The sequence below is a fragment of the Mastigoproctus giganteus genome, chromosome 1 (assembly GCF_048544385.1).
Source record: "Mastigoproctus giganteus isolate SK-2022 chromosome 1, ASM4854438v1, whole genome shotgun sequence".
In the NCBI taxonomy this organism is placed as follows: Eukaryota; Metazoa; Arthropoda; class Arachnida; order Uropygi; family Thelyphonidae; genus Mastigoproctus; species Mastigoproctus giganteus.
The window spans coordinates 256,545,608-256,563,158 of NC_143575.1; the positions used below are offsets into that span (position 1 = coordinate 256,545,608).

Genomic DNA, 17,551 nt, shown 5'->3' on the forward strand with positions numbered 1-17,551 from the left:
CCATAGCAGCAACTTGTCCTTAATGACATACTGCTCCAATTTGTACAGCAGTCTTCCATGTGAAACAGTATCAAAAGCTTTCCCTAAAATCCATGTATATGACATCAATTTTTTTTGCAGCCAGTTCCTCTGTGAACACATCATAGTATCCAATTAGATTTGTCAGACAAGACTTCCACTTAACCCATGCTGTGCCTGAATTATTACTCCTGTCTTGTCTAGATGATCCAGTGACTTGTAATTGAATTACTCCTGTCACCCTTTGTGAATTGGGGAACACATTTGCACATCTCCAGTCCATGGGGACCTCCCCCGAGTCCAAGGAAGCTCTTATAATTATGGCTAAGGGTTTGCTTACTTCCTTTGCTACCTCTTTTAGTATAACTGGATAAATCCCATCCACCCCAGGTGCCTTTCTTATGTTTAACTTCAACAATTTCTGCTCCACTTTGCTCTCAGTTATTACAAAATCATTTAGCTCCCTGCTAGAGTTTGATAAGCTTCTAGCCTCCACTTCCCTACAGACTTCATGTGTGAATGTAGATGCAAAATACTCATTGTTTGTCAGCTACCTTGTCAGGATCATCAACAATCGAACCATCAATATCAAATGAACCAATCTGATTCATCCCCTTCCTTCTAGAATTTACATAAGTAAAGAAGTCTTTTGTTTGTTTTTTTTTGCATCCTTTGCCAAAGATTTCTAATAAACTACCTTCATTTGTTTAACCTCTTTTGTGACTTAAAGTATCAAACCTACTGTGCATGGAAGACAGGCATTACATTCTATAATTCTTCCCACTTATTTGAATTATGCTCCTTGTTTCCTTCTTTCCATAGGTACCAATCCAGCAAGCCGGTAACATCACTAAACAATTGGCTCCATCTTCCTATGAAAGAAACTTATTCAATGATCGATACCTCACTGGCTAAAATAAAACTTCATACAATACAGACTAATTCTTCCCACTTAGTTTGAATTTATGCTCCCATCATTTAATATCAAAAAAAATTGTCTTCATTCAGTTTACTATCACCCTCTCCAAACATTACAAATTTCATTAGATCCTCTCTTCTGAAGTACCTAGTTTCCAAGCTCTGTAGCCCTTTCTTCATGTGCCCATCTTTGGACTTTCTTGTCATCATATCCAGATACTGTATTCCTTGTTCCTAGTAATATTTCACAGCTGCCTTGTACAGTGAAATTATACCTTTCCTATCTTTACAAGAAATCATTCAATAGACCACTGAAAAAGAACACCATGGGCCATCCTTTCCACCTGTCTGCACTGCACAGGGAGAAAGAGAACTTCATATTTGCTAGATCATTACCCACAAATCCTTTCCTTCTACAGTTTTTAATTAGCCTCTCCAGCTGTGCAAATATTTAGGGTTTGCTATTTCCCAAGTGAAAAACTTAGCATATTGCAGCATTAAACTTATACAAACTTATACGAACATCAATGAAGCCTCTCCAAGTCAGGATCATCAACAATCCACTCTGAGGAGAGAGTGACAGTCATTTAGTACACTCTCATAATCTTCAACAATATCTGCAAATTTTGATCATTCCCTATATCCTTTCAGCAATATCACTAAAAAAAAAAAATCTGAAACTGGAGGGAATCCAAGTGCTAATCCCCCAGAATCCCCATTCTGAAGAGCAACTATTAATTACAACTTTCTATCGTGTTACCATCTTTTGTGTACTTTTACCTTCTATCATGTAGCCATATAGTAAAATTCAACTTGCCTATGATATCAATATATTTCAGGTTATATAGTATATATCTTTAGCAAAGATGGAGCCAAATGCTTTGCTAAAGTACCAATAAAAACAATGTCTGAGTTATTTATTGCATGAAATTCATAAGCAACCCTATCATAATAGTTAATGTAGAAATTTCACATTTTACATATTGATTTGAATCTAATCCATTCCTAGTAATATTTTTTGCAATATTTGCAACCTTTGTTTCCTAAGAGCACAAAAATTTAATCATAACAACCTTGAAACAACCAAGGGTATACGGGGGAAGATCTTCGTTATCTGAGAATAATTGGTTCCAGAAAATTCCACTTAAAAGGGGGACAAAATTTTCGTAATGTTTATTATTTAAATAAATGAAACTAGACACATTTTAAGAGTTTAAGATTCTATATCTATATAATATCAGTGTAGATACACCATAGACAACTCTTAAAGAAAAACCATAGTAGTAGTGTGAAATTTGGTTTGGTTTTTAATGGAGCATTGAAGTAGTGTGAAAGGCATTTCATCTGTATCTCATATTTGTGCTCATCCTTTACAACAAGTTGCCCATGTATATTACGCTACCTCGAATAAGTAACGCTTCACTAATAGAGAAGACTGTTGTTACTCATTCTCAGTGGGCACCATTTCAAAGCTAGTTGGCTTTTCATTGGTGGGCGAAAAGCCAATCTGGGTGCCATCTGGGTGGGTGCCCACTGAGAATAAGTAACAACAGTCTTCTCTATTAGTGAAGCGTTACTTATTCGAGATAGTGCAATACATGGTAACTTGTTGAGAAGGATGGAGAAGTGTTGCCTATTCAGGGGATTTGTGAGTGATTTAGTTCAGTCAGTGAGTGGGAGTAACTGTCCCTTTCTTCTTTCACTGGCATTTCTTCCCCTTCCTCTCCTACTATCACTTTCCTACACCTTTTTGCTTTCTTAAGTCTAATAGGGATAGTATGTGAAAAACAAAGTATCTTATCCCATACCATTTTGCAAGCGGTGCCCAGCAAGAATAAGTAACAATAGTCTTCTTTAAGTGAAGTGTTACTTATTCGAGGTAGTGCAATACATGGTAACTCATTGTGAAGGATGAACACAACATGAAATTATGCCTTTCACACTACTACCATAGTTTTTCTTTAAGAGTTATTTATGGTGTATCTACACCGATATTATATAGTAATGTTTATTATGTACTTGTACATAGTAAAAAAAAAAAAAGTGGATGAAGGAACTGAAAAATGAGAAAATTATTTTATTATAATATGTTGCACAGTGTAAGGGTTAAGTAAAGTTTATTGAAGTTACACTATTTTTCAGTTGTACGAATAAAGAATGAATCAGGAGTTGTTAGTGTTTGGTTTTTTTTTTTGGTTTTTTTTGCCTTTTTTTTCAGATAAAATTGTGTTGTAGCATTGTAGCATTTAGTTATGTCTTGAACTTCACGCTTAAATTTTGTTGCACGATCATGGAGATCATTCTTACAAAAAATATTCAAGTGCTTGTTCAATTTTTTTCAAGAGAAAATCTTTAATTCTTTAATTTTCAAATCTGCTTAACTGCAAGGACTTGGCTACCAGGGACCCCCTATATATAAAACACTGTAAACACAGCTGCAAGACAGCAAAATCTGTTACTCAATTTTAACTTAACTCAAAGCTTTGATATCATCAGCATTGTGCCAGTGCTGAAAAGGAATATACATGTTTAATTTCATTTGAGAAGGCTATGAGGGGTATTTGAAAAAGTTTGTGGCCTGAGTATGAAAGTTTATTTGAAGAATCTGGTAACACATTACATTTGAACATAGTCCCCTTTGAAGTCAATACACTTTTTCAGCAATATCTGCTGCAATGTGATAATTCCAGCTGCAAATAAGGTTTTATTTTATGCTTCCAGGAATGCGTCCACTGCAGCAATGTTCACTGTTGATGGGAAAATGGATGCCAGCCAGGTGTTTCTAGATTAGAAAATAGGTGAAAGTCTGATGATGCTAGATCTGATGAATGAGGGATGGTCCGAAATTTGAAAGCCACACTCATCCAGTGCAGACATAGCAATGACAGACTTGTGAGCAAGCAAGTTGTCGTGGTTGAACAAGACTTTTTTCAGCTAGAAATAGCAAGCAGTTCAGAAAAATTATGTTCATTCTACCAGCCCTTGTCCAAGTAAACTTAGGAATTTAAGAATATAAGAAGAAATGGAGATGGATCTGAAGTGCTTTAATGCAAATGGATTGCTAAGTTTTGTGATTGGATATAACAACATAACCTCACCAGGAAGGGGGGGGGAGAAAAAAAATCCAGACTGATACACCAATTAAAGGAGGTAAGTGGAATAAAGACTAACAGTCAGTAAATTTTATTACAAAGTTAGGAATTAAATCAAATGCAGATTTTTAGAGTGATGTCATGCAGTCTCACCTTGACCAAAGAAAAGGGGTGATTCTTGATCATGATCCCTCAATTTGATGGCAGGTGGGTGAGAGGTGGAAACAGTGATGAATGAGACATATAGCAAGTCCTCTGGCAAGCTAGGAGTAGCTTGCCCAAGTATTCTAAAATTCTTTTCTTTGTATCTGTTTTGGTTTCTACACTTCGTTTTTTTTTCTATCCACTGAGCTAGTAGTGTAACATGAGGGCAATGTGGATGCTATTGATTTCCTTCTCTCTATGCTATCTTCACCTCATTTTTATTCATTTCTTTACACCTCCGTTATCACGCTTTATTTTCCTTTCCCAATAACGTTTGCCTTTACCTAATTTTTTATGTATAATATTAGTTCTAATTCAACAACCTGCCCTTTCTTCAGATTTGACTTTTGCTGCATACATTGTATTTATTTCAATTTTATTATATTGCTAATTTAAATACCTTAATTTTGCCATGAACACTAAGAGTGAAGGGTAAAAACAGTAAATTTTTATTTTTATAGAAGAATTTCCCTATCATCTACCTTTAAGGGTAGTCAACCTCCCTATTTTTATAGATGAATTTACTGCTTTTACCCTTCACTCTTAGTTCCCTTTTAATATTTTTTCTTCCATAGCTATAGGTAGGTATAGAAACAGTTTATTGATACATAATCTAATCAGGTATAGTCCCCCGAAGAAGTATCTGCATTATGTATTAATCTTTTATAGCATGCATCAAATATTTCAATACTTTATTTTACTGTCCTTTCTTTCCCATATTTATAGATTACATAAATAATTTTTTTTCACCTCTTTATTTGATGATTGCTATTTCTTTGCGATCATTTATTTTTTCCTTTATAGCTTCATTCTTTCTAATTCAGCCTTTAATTTCTTAAAATTCAATATATCATTTAGTTTTTTTTTTTTTGCATTCTTTCCTATCTATCTTTAATTCCTACCTTTAATACTTTAATTCTTTCTTACCATTAATAGTTTTCTTTCTTTCTTTTCTGTCCTTGCCCTACTAGTTTTTGCACCTTATGCTCTTTACACTTCCATCTGTTTGCTCTTTCTCTCACTTAATTATTATAATCTTAATTATATACTTTTTATCCTTTGTTGCTGCTTTGGACACTTAAGTGCATTTGCCATATAGCTTTTATAATATAATTGAACACTTATTTCACCACTATCTCCATATTATATGATTTAATTTAACTTAAAAGTCTCAACCTACACGCACACGCACTAGACTCTCGATTTTCCGGGATAGATGAAAAGAAAAAATTCCCAGATTTTCCTGGTTAATCCAAAAATACAGTAAGTTCCTGGACTTCTTAAGTCGAGTTTTACGTAACTCAGGAATGACTAAAAAAATATTGCTACCATTATCCCTGATATACCAAAATTACAAAAACCACATAATATCCTCAGAAGAATGAAGAAAAATAGTTATATATTTTTAATTAGTTCAATTAAAAACTTTCTGGGGACAGTGGTGAAGTAGCCGGAGTGGCGTTGGCATCATTGGTGCCGATCGCTTCACGTAATCTGTCTTTCTACTTTATTGTGTTCACAGTTGCCACTGACAAATCTGAATTCCGCATGATACTTGTTAATGTTTGGCCATTTTCATACATCCTTATTATTTTAATTTTCTGATCCAACTCGATAGCTTTCCTTTTCTTGATAGATTTACTAGTTATTGTTTGTTTTTTTTTAGGAGCATTAGCAACTAAGGCCATATTGCTCCGTCGGGGATATGTGGTGGTCATTCCCTGACCTTTCCGCATCCTCCGTATTTGGTGGTCACGGGCTCGAAACCCGATCTAATCAAGAAGCATGTGCTATGCACTGCTGCTCCTGCCCACCTGGCTGCGGAGCCCCCAGATTTACTAGTACCACTGTCACTTATTCTCTTAGTAGGCACCATGATAACAGTCAAAATTAAATTTTCTGAAAAGAACTTCACAGGGTTAAGGCGAAAACTCACTATTATTACTCCACGCGAGCTCACATTTTACTAAAACACGTTTCTGGAGGTCACTGCCATAAAACAATAAAAACAGTTTGCACTTTCCGGGTTACTGGGCTTTTCTGTTAGTGCATCTAATTATAAACAGGTAGTAAACTCAAATCTTATTGCATTTGTGATAATAGCAATAGCTGGAATTCTGTGGGTTTTTAAGTTATTATGGTGAAATGTGTGTCCCCTTCACTGAAATCTTCAGTCATAAAAAAATATATATAAAAAAATGTTAAGTTTCGATACTTACTGTATCGAAAAATGTTCAGCAACTTACGTAAAAAATGGCAATAAAAAAATAAAAAACTTACCATGTACCACTACTCGCATGTCCAATACGATGCTTCCCTTTATTTTTTAAAATGTCAATTTAAAATCACTAGATTTAATGATTTTAAAATAAAGGGAAGCTAAATAAAGGGTCGATTTTAAAATCATTAGATTTAAAATCGACCCTTTTATTTTTTAAAGTGATGCGTATGGTTTGGTCACCAACATTATAATGGTTCTTTAGAGATTTAACGGATGCACTGTTTTCAAACCTTTGAATAATTTCAAGTTTTTGTTTAATTCTCTTGTGTTTGCCCATCATTTTTGCGATTTCTAAACAAAAAAAAATAATAATAAATAAATAGTTACTATCAAAAAAAATTCCGACATTCCTGACATAAATAACGAAACAAAATTTGTTCTTTTGCGGTGTGACGGAACACAACAATTGACGTGATGCACTAAAACAAACTAAACATTGTCTTTTTTTTTTTAGCAACAGGTGTGAAGATGGGGGGGGTTGCAAGATAATAGGCACAATAATCTCCTAATGACGACTTATAATGCTGCTTCTTGTCGCTCATTTACAACTTGCAAAACATCTGTTTATACCTATTCTAGTTATTACTTGAATTTTATGATTTTGGGTTGATTTTTTTTTTTTTTTTTAAATTTGGAGTCTTGAAGTGTCCCGAATCAGATCCCGGTAAATTGAAAGTCTGCTGTGTGTGTGTGTGTGTGTGTGTGTGTGTGTGTGTGTGTATATATATATATATATATATATATATATATTTTATTTTTTTTTTTTTTTTTTTCCCCCTTAAATAAAAAATATTAAGGAGAAAAACTATTGGCAACTTGATACTCTCCTCACTCCATGTAAATCTAGACCTTTCTTGCACACAATTCACAAGCAAGTCACCAGTTGTTTTTTCTCCTTAGCACAAAGTTCACATAATGTAAGTTATAAATGAAGTCCTCAGTTGATTTCTGCAAGGACTGAATACTGCAGCCCCATTTTTCTTAAAGAAAAATTGATTTTCGGTTGTTTAATTTGCTTTCTTTCTGTATAGTTCTTTGTAACAGGAAATTGCATTTACAGCAATCAAGCCATTTACAACCAGCATTAAAAGCTTTATTTTTAATTTTTCCAGTGTTGCTACATACATATGTAAATTATCCTCATACTAATCAACATATGCTGTTGATTTGTATCCTCAATTTGATGGCTAAAAGTGTTTCCACTGTTTTCATAACATTGTTTCTTTTTCTTGTTACTTTGGTCACATCCATAGAAGTATAATTTTGTACAGCACTTTTAAATACTACTGTTTTTTTTTTTTTCCCCCAAGCAAATCATTTTGGTTAGTGCTATGGGTAAATCTTATGTAATGTATTCCACATGTTCACCAACTTCAATCATGTTAAATTTTTGCGTCATGTTTTTAGCATTTTTCTTTTTTAACACAAACCTATCACTTGCTTTTGTAGGTCATTTAGATGTCATAATTAATTACACATTTATGATTTTTAATAAATGATATTTTCACATAATATTGATACTTACATAAACTTCATCAAAATTTATAAGAAATTGGGAAATTTTTAATAAATACACAAAGTACAATTGATTTAAGAGCAAACACAGACCATGATGTGCACATGATCAACAAGTGGCAATGAACAGTGAGGACTTATCGTACTACAATATTCTTTAAAGTCAGCAATTTGAAAGTAACACTGGTTTGCTGTCCTTTGGTGTGTGCCTACACCATGATAATGCCCACCTTCACACCACCAGTTCTACAGTGAATGAACCAGATACAGGAGACTAAGTTTGAAGTATTACTACATCCTCTATATTCACAAAACTTGGCCCCATGTGATTATTACCTTATGTGGTCACTAAAATGCACACTAAGAGGAAGCCGCTTGAGATCAAGACAGCAGTAGCAGAAATGGCTTCAACACCAACTACAAAACTTCTTAAGAATGCAGCATTGGAGAAAATGTGTTGAATGTAATGAGGGACTACACTAAGACTGATATGCATAATTTCCATGTTAATGAAATACAACTTCCAATTTCTGCAGTTTTCATCTGAATGATCTTTGTAAAACAACTAAATAATCAAATTTTTTATTTGATTATTTACTTGTTCTATTTGTTTTATTTTATTTGATATCTTACCTCCCCTTTAACTATATGAGCTCTGGGTGGTAGCTGAGTTATATCAGGAAGAGGTGGATCAGCATTATCTTCAATAACAAGATGAGTGAATGTGCCATCAGTAACATCAATCAATACTTCTCCCCCTAAAAGACATTAAAAATATACAAAAACACATTAATAGCATGCAGTTTGTTATGGAACAATAGCATACAGAAATGGGCTATAAGTGTTAAATTCACTGCTTATATCAATGCATAATAAAAGTTAATGCATCTTGAAATTATCATAACTCAAAAATTAGTTAACCAATAGAGTCAGATGAATGTGCGATTTTAAATACAACTGTAAAAACTGGACTTGTTGCTTAGAAACAAGTGTGAACAATGTAGCTAATTTTATAATGATTAAATTTAAATGAGAATTTCTTTGCCTTCTTTATTAATTCAGAGAATTACTTTTTTTATGTAAATTTGTTCTTTGGTGTTTACAGGAGTGAAAATTAGTTTTAGCTTTACTTCTAAGCACACAAAACTTAAAATATAGTAGAATAAAAAACTAAGGTCAGGATGGATGGCATAATTGAAGCAGTAGTTAGGTAGCAATGTGAAAAACTTAAAGGAGGTAATTAAAACAGCAGTTTCATATCAAAGTTTCTTGCAACGACCGACTAACTGGTTAAAATAAATTAAAATAAAAATGATATATACATAAGATAAAACAGAAATAAAATAAGATAAAAGCGTTAAAATACAACAAGATAAGAGAGTTAAAATATATATAATAAAAGCGTTAAAATACATAGATAGTAGCTTTCGAAGTGCCTCTTCATCAGCTAGTGTATGAATGGTATACTTCAGTATATATTAATGGTTACGATAGCACAAGTCAGCTTGGCATGATCATGTATTACGAGTCTGGTGTCGGTAAAGCAGAATTACGTACACATGATGATCGCCAGTGCTCAACGCACTGCAATACAGTACATTCTATAATAGGGTGTAAGTGTACTCCCCTCATCCGATTCATAGTACTATTATTGGTGGCTATGTGTAGTGCTTCAAGCCACGAGCGCTGGCGGTAATCACATGAACAGTCAATTTCAATATTCCATTGGGATCAAGATTGTGCTGCTCAACCCAATAATGCTCGGCGACTGCGGAGCATTCAAAATTAGCGGTTCACAGAGCCACCTCATGCTCAGAAACCCAATCTTTTAATCTTCTACCAGACTCACCTACATAACACCCCCCCCCACAATCCGGACACGTAATACGGTATATGGTACCACTCCGTAGGAAAGGAGGAACTGGTGTTTTCACCTTAGAAATAATAGTTTGTAATTTCCTCCCCGGAAATTACACACATCACATCGTATATAATGGTGACGCAAAATCCTAACAAGTCGTCCTGATAATAGGAAGACGAGTTAGATTTCTTAACAAATTCGTGAGCCTGAAGCTCACATCTATCTAGAACATGAGGTGGATAGCCACAATTTGAAAGCTCCGCCCTAATTTTAGAAATCTCCAACTGCCTGTCACCAGTTGAACTAGAGTGCGTCCAAGTACAGGAGAATAAGGTGCGAGCATTGCTACGTAAATGACCAGGGGCATGCGCAGAGCCGTAACTGGTAAATTAACCTGTGCACATTGGCTTCCTAAAAACAGAAGTTACTAAACGCGAATCCACGTGCTGGACTAACACGTCCAAAAAAGGAAGGGGTCAACCTCTAGTTCAATCGTAAACTGAATGACGGGCGACAGGGAATTGAGATATTGCAGCAGCCTAGATTCTGATCCCTGGGGTACAAATGCAAAAATATCGTCAACATAACTAATTTATTTAACCAGTTAGGCGGTCATCGCAAGAAACTTTGATGATATAATGCAACCCGACGCACAAGGCCTGTTTTCTGATATAGCAGCTTCAGTTGTAGAACTTCCTTTAAACAGCAAGTTCGGGATGCACGCATTGACTCATAGCATGAATTCTTGGAATGCACTTGGGTTCACAGTAGTGAGTTTCCTCAATAGCAGCAGACTTGGAGTACAGTTCTTCATGGAATTTTGAAATTTTATAAAAAATGAAAATGATTTTAAATATTAACATGTTCTTTTCAATTGGAAATAAACAGACCTTTACATCTCACATAAGTTGTTTTTTCCCTTATTTAATATATTTATATTTCTCATGCACCATGCTGCTCAAGCAACAGTATACAATAGCATTGCTATCCCATAAAATGCTAGGAAAACCAATAAGATTTTACAAACTCTAATAAGGACAGTAACAATTTTACCTAATCAATTCACTGAATTATTAAAGACATACTTTTAGTGTAACAAAAAAAAAAAAAAGGATTGTTGGTAATTTGTGGTCAATTTAGAATATACTATCATGTCTACTCAAAATTATTCCAGCACTTGTGTACACTCTCACAAATAAGAGGTTACAGTGTAGCTTAAAATATTTTTGTGTACTATTGAAAAGAAAACCCTTTTAAAGGTCTCTCTCTCTCTCAAACTGTGAAGCTACTGTTATGAACTGCTCAAAGCAATTCATTTACTACAATTAAATATGAAAATTACAATTTGCATGTAGCAGGCAGAATGCCTTTCCGTGCATGAAAAATTGAATATACAGTTAAAATTTTTTTTTTTTTTTTTTACCTTTTAAATTTATGCATAATTAAAGTTAAAGATAACAGTAAAAAGTAACATATTGCTCCAGAGCTAGAATTTCATTTATTCTCAATAATAAAAATAAATAAATTACCAATTGTCACTTTTATTTACCCACCGTTTTCAATAGTTATATCCTCCACATGTTTTTTCTCATCTTCTTGATATCCTAAGAAACAGATCTTTGCAGCCATGGAAAGGTTTCATTTTCAGTAGCCTCTAATTTTAAATAAAATAAAAAATCTGCATGATAGCTTTTAGTTCAGTGTTAGAAATGTTCAAATACATAAAGCTAAATATTAGGTTATGAACTAAAAGAATATACAAATATTCATATAATAAGCAAGTAATGAGAACAACATACCAATAGAATAGGAAATTCAGCAAAATGAAAATGGAAACAGATTAAATAGAATTGTCCATTGGTACAGCATGATTCAACCAGTGCTGTTTTTAATATAGCACGCTTATCTTTTCATGTCTCCCCCACATCCTCAAGAATTGTACCCAGCTCCCACAAAATGACACTATTACAGATTTGTGTTTAGTGCCTGGGAGTCTAAGGGGGATCCTCATTGTCCACAAAAAAACAATGTTCACCACTCTTTAACCCTTTCTTTGGTGAGTTTACAGACAGTACATATACACCACCTGTAGCAAGTTTGAGGAATTTGGAACTTGAGAGTGAGATTACTGTCAAAGATCAAAGCAAAACAAAAATTTCATAAAAAAAAAAGTAAAAAATAATGAAATAAAAATATAAAAAATTAAAAAACTCCTTGAGAGAAGGATGTTAAGATAATGTTCAGGGTAGAAGACCGTCAGTCTTCTACCCCAAGTACATTGCAGTCACCTTCCTCAAATAGCAGAGTGTTTCTTGCAGTCCAACTTTGTTGTATTGACTACACATACCTCATGGTCATTTGAAAAATGCTATCTTTTGTTCCTGCAATCATGGCTGATAAATATACTGTGTGTTATACACAATTTGATCAGTTTGGTGACCATTTAAAAAAAATCTGTTATTCAATGATAAATGTTTACATTCTACACAATCTCCTTCTGCAACACACTTATTCCATCATGCTTGCCACTGATCAAAACATTTTTGGAAGTCTCTTATGAATGCCTTTAGGCAGTCCATCATGTTTGAGTAGATTTCTTGAATTTATTTAAATGGTTTCCTTTCCATATCTTGTTTTAATTTTGAGAATAGCCAAAAACTCACAAAATGCCAAATCATGCAAATAAGGTGCGTTCAGTACAATCGGAATGTTTTTATCAAAAATTGCTGAATGACAAGCAACATGACACTAAGCATTGTCACTTACTAATTCACCACTTTAAGTCATTTATGGTGAATTACACTTCCCAATCATTTTAAAACTTCTTAGTAGTAGGGAGCATAAATATCAATGACACCTCAAATTTACAAAACCATGTTGAGTATCTGTCAGAATTCCATTTCTATCTAGGTTAGAAATTCCACCCTTGATCATTGTCTCCATGATTTTCCCTACTACTGAAGTTAGACTAACCAGCCAGTAATTTCCCACTTCATGCTTAGAACCACCCTTATGTATTGGAGATGCATTGGCACTTTTCCAATCCAACGGAATCACTCTCAAGTACAGTGATGCTCTTGTAATTAGCCTCAATGGTTCAATGCACTCACTTGCCGCATCCCTTAAGATTATTGGGTCATCATCATCATCAGCCATTTTCAATCCACTGCAGGATGAAGGCCTCTCCAGCAACTTTCCAGTTCCTTCTGTTTTGAGCACTGGCCATCCATTTACTACTCAAAAACTCATGAATTTCATCTATCCATCTCCGCCTTTGTCTTCCAGGTTTTCTTCTAGCTCCTCTTGGGTACCATTCTGTTATTTGTTTAGTCCATCTGTCATCATGTCTTCGAGCTGTGTGTCCTGCCCAAGACCATTTTAAGTTCTTTAGTTTTGATAAGAATGTCCTTTACTTGAGTTTGCTGCCTAATCCATGTGTTTCTCTTCTTATCTAACAGCCTGATTCCCAATATAATTCGTTCCATTCTTCGCTGTGTAGTTCTTAGCTTCTCTTCCATTCTTTTGGTGAGTGCCCAAGTTTCACTTCCATAAGTCATGGTGGGGAGTATACATTGATTCATTATTTTACGTTTCAGACAAACTGGGATATTGCTCTTCAGTATGTGACTATATTTCCTGAATGCTATCCATCCAAAATTTATTCTTCTCTTGACTTCCAGCCATTTATCATTATTACAGCTAATAACTTGTCCCAGATAAGTATATGACTCCACCTTTTCAATTACTGCTCCTTTAATCATTATTTCCCTTTCCGTGGCATACTTGTTCATCATTACTTTTGTTTTAGCCATATACATCTTTAGTCCAAAATCCTTACTAACTGTGCATAACTGATTAAGATTTTCCTCTAATTCTTTGGGATCGTGGCTTATAACCACAATGTCATCTGCAAATCATAAATGGTTTAGGTACTCTCCGTTCACACTGACTCCTTTCTGCGACCAGCCTAATCTTCTGAAAGCTTCCTCAAGGGCAGCAGTAAACAGCTTTGGAGATAGTGTCTCCTTGTAGAACTCCTTTCTCGATTTTAAATTTGCTACTGTCTTTGTCTAGTCTAATAAAGGAGGTAGCACTCTCATATATTTTCTTCAAAATCATAATATATGGGGTATCTATGCTTTGTCTTTCCAGTGCCCGAAACATTGCCTTATGCTGTATGGAGTCAAATGCCTTTTCATAATCCACAAATGCCAGGCATAATGGTGTTTTATATTCATTTGCTTTCTCCATTAGCTGTGATATTAAGTGAAGGTGATCCATAGTTGAGAATTCTGTCCTAAAGCCAGCTTGCTCTTTCGGTTGATTCTCATCAAGTATTCTTTCTAATCTGTTAGTAATGACCCTTGTGAACAACTTGTAGATGTGGGATAACAAGCTAATTGGTCTATAATTTCCAATTTCTGATTTATCTCCTTTCTTATGCAGCAAAACTATGATTGCATTATTCCACTGCTTAGGCATCACACCTTTTCTAATGCACTTTGTGAAGAGCCTTGCCAGTTTTTGTGTTATGTCTCTTCCTCCCAATTTTAACAACTCTACAGTAACTTCATCTTCCCCCGGGGCTTTCCGATTCTTAATTTTCTTCAATGCACGTTCTACCTCATCAGGAAGAATATCGGGTATGTCGTATGTGTTGCTACTTTGCAATCCTTTCCCACTGCTGGTATCATTCCCTCGCTCCTTGTATAATTCTCTATAGTAGTCTTCTGCTATTTGAATTATGCCTTCTCTGCTGTTAATAAGTACACCATCGCTATTCTTCAGTTTCAGTATCATTTGTCTTTCTGTATTACTGCTCATAGCTGCTGATTTAAATCCTTTGTTTTCCCTTAATGCTTGTTCTACTTTTCTTGTGTTAAATCTTCTTATGTCCTCTCTGAGTCTCTTTCTAATGGCTTTGCATAACTCAGTATACTCAATTTTCTCCCTGTCAGTGTTTTTCTTTCTCTTCATTTGTCGTCTTCGGTTCATCATAACAAGTGTTTCTTGACTAATTTTTTCTTCTTTGGATTTCTGTTTCCCTATAGGTTTCTTGGGCTTTATCACTTTCAGAAAGTTGTAATATTCCTCGTTGATATCTTGGTCCTGAGCAGTCTGCAGAAGCACAAACTTGTTCTTAAGTTCCAGTACATACTGCTTTTTCTCCTCCTCTGCTATCTCAAAGACCTTTGTATTATTTACTGGAGTCAGTTTTTTCCTTTCCTACATCTATATCAAATGTACATCTTACGATTCTGTGATCACTTCCAACATTTACCTTATTCAGGACGGTAACATCATTCACAATATATCCTCTGTTAGTGAGGATGAAGTCGATTTCATTAGTTGTTAATCCATTTGGACTCTTCCATGTCCCTTTCTGTTCACCCTTTTCTTGAAAAGTGTTCATTACTGACAGTCCTTGAGATTCTGCAAATTCCACAAGTCTTTCACCTCTTTTATTTCTTTCACCAATTCCAAAATTTCCTATAGTTTCTCTTTCTGCGCTGTTTTGCCTTTTTCCAACCTTAGCATTGAAGTCCCCCATAATAATAGTGTAGTGGGTTTTCTGCTCATCTAGAAGACTCTCAATTTCGGTGTACATTTCTTCAACCTCTTCATCATCATGGCTCGATGTTGGTGCATAAATCATTATAATCTTTAGCTTGTACCTCTTAAAAATGTTGAGTATTAGTCTTGACACCCTTGGTGATGTACTTTTGAATTCCAAAATGTTGTTTTTAAAATCTTTATGGACCAGAAACCCAACTCCACCTTCACTCCTTTCACTGTTTCCATTGGTGTACAGCAGATTTCCACTTGATAAACTTATAAGTGATTCATTTCTTCTTCTTGTTTCAGCCAAACCGATGATATTCCAATTCACATTTTCTAATTCCTTTTCCAGCTCTAATATCCTGTCTTCACCGATGAATGATCGTACGTTATAACAGGCCAAGTTCAGTTTCCGTGCATGGCAGCCTGGTCATACCCAGAGATTCTTAGCACCCTCTGCTTCCACTCTGATCCTCTTGCTGCCATAAGAGGGAGGGTGAAAGCTGCTGGGGACTGAGGGCCATTTGTATTGTTGCGCTCTCATATGCTGGAGGGTTTGGTCTTTTCCTCTTCACGCTGACCAGGCGTCTTGAAGAGAACCACTCTACACGTTCGTTGCCACCTAAGTGACATAACAGGGCTTACCATCGAGAAGGTGTGCATGAGTGGATTTTAGGGAGGCAGGCCAACCGGACTTCTCCTAAATCTTCTGTAATAGAGAGATATTGGATCCATCAGTGTTTTAGGCTGAGTGTCTGATAACACACAGGATACCTGTTCCCCTCTAAGCCCCTGATTATAGGGTATATGGCATCAACCCCAGGAGCCTTACTGGCCTGTAGGCGTGAAGGTTTTTCATTAAATAAACATATGAAATTTCAACATCATTAATTACATTTATATTTTTGTGAAATTGCACATATTTTGCTGTCACTAATTGTAGATGATTACATAAAACAGAAATTTAAAGTAAGAAGTAGTGAAGTTTATATTTATGCTTATTTTTGGTAAATAACTTTTTTTTTTTTCCTCTTTTTTCTTTTTTTTTATGGCACACTAACTTTTTAAAGTACAAAGGCACCTGATCAGCCAAAAAGGCAAGACAGCCCTGCCTTATATTATGTGTAGTTCAGCTTTATTTAATAATTTAACTTTTAATTTTAATATTTAGTTTTGAAGTCTCCATTAAGAGAGTGCTATATGGCATATTTGGGAGCTTATACTGATATCACAGCCTCTTAACTTGGCCCAAATGCAACAATTAGGTGTGTTAATTAATACTCAGTGTTACTGAAATACTATATTTTTTCCCTTGCTTCTTTCATTCACTGAGGCTATATGGTTTCTGATAAAATGATACCCCAACAGACTAAATCCTCAAGGTATGCAGAAAAGATTTTGATCATACATTAGCCTCAGTGTTTTAGTTTTAAATATGTATTTACCATAACATATATAACAAAATGGCATGATTCTATGGGTAGGATGAAATGTAGAGAATAAAGACTAAAGAGAAACAGAAAAGAGCAAAAGTAACTAACATGGTGTCAGTATTCCCCATTTCCCTTTAATGATAATTAGAAGAGCTGCATGATACTAAGCAAGAATAATGCTTCACTTCTTTCTACTAATCATTCAGAGATAGTAAAAACCTATAGTAATGTAGAAAGTGATGAGAAAGAAGTTTAATGCCTTTCGTTTAAGATATCATCTGATTTTACTGACTAATATTATCACAAAGACATTTCCATCTGTCATGCTAGGTAATAGTTCAAAATCAAATCAGTTTTTTTTTTCACTTATTTATTATAAATTAATATGATCAAGAATATCTTGAGCCCATACCAATGACTCCTCTTGTATTGTGAAATCCTTATCATTTCGATGTGCCCAAAGTTCATGTACCCATTCTTCTTTCATAATTGGAATGCCAAAACTAGCAGCATACTATAGTAAATAAAAAATAGAAGCAATGATTTATATAAAGAACATTTTTAAATTATAACTTTACTATATAAAAATATTATCAATCATTGTTTATCAAGGAATCTTATAAACTCTTTTGAAACTTAAAAGAACTTAAAACAAAGTTCTACTAACAAT

The 17,551-nt window shown here is 34.6% G+C and overlaps 2 protein-coding genes across 2 annotated transcripts in view; both read right to left on the reverse strand.

The window, feature by feature from the left end:
* The window catches only part of LOC150091803 (protein ECT2-like), a 76,657-nt gene extending 66,425 nt beyond the window's left edge, over positions 1–10,232 (reverse strand). Inside the window, exons 1-2 of the mRNA XM_090369793.1 lie at positions 10,175–10,232; positions 8,662–8,786 (exon numbers count right to left, since the gene is read on the reverse strand). Of these exons, the coding sequence (XP_090225919.1) occupies positions 8,662–8,786; positions 10,175–10,232 (183 nt within the window). The remainder of the gene's footprint in view (positions 1–8,661; positions 8,787–10,174) is intronic.
* Positions 8,706–17,551, reverse strand: part of LOC150091804 (protein ECT2-like) — a 59,357-nt gene continuing 50,511 nt past the window's right edge. The window contains exons 7-9 of the mRNA XM_090369805.1: positions 17,294–17,395; positions 11,443–11,543; positions 8,706–8,786 (exon numbers count right to left, since the gene is read on the reverse strand). Of these exons, the coding sequence (XP_090225931.1) occupies positions 11,478–11,543; positions 17,294–17,395 (168 nt within the window). The 3' untranslated portion in view covers positions 8,706–8,786; positions 11,443–11,477. The remainder of the gene's footprint in view (positions 8,787–11,442; positions 11,544–17,293; positions 17,396–17,551) is intronic.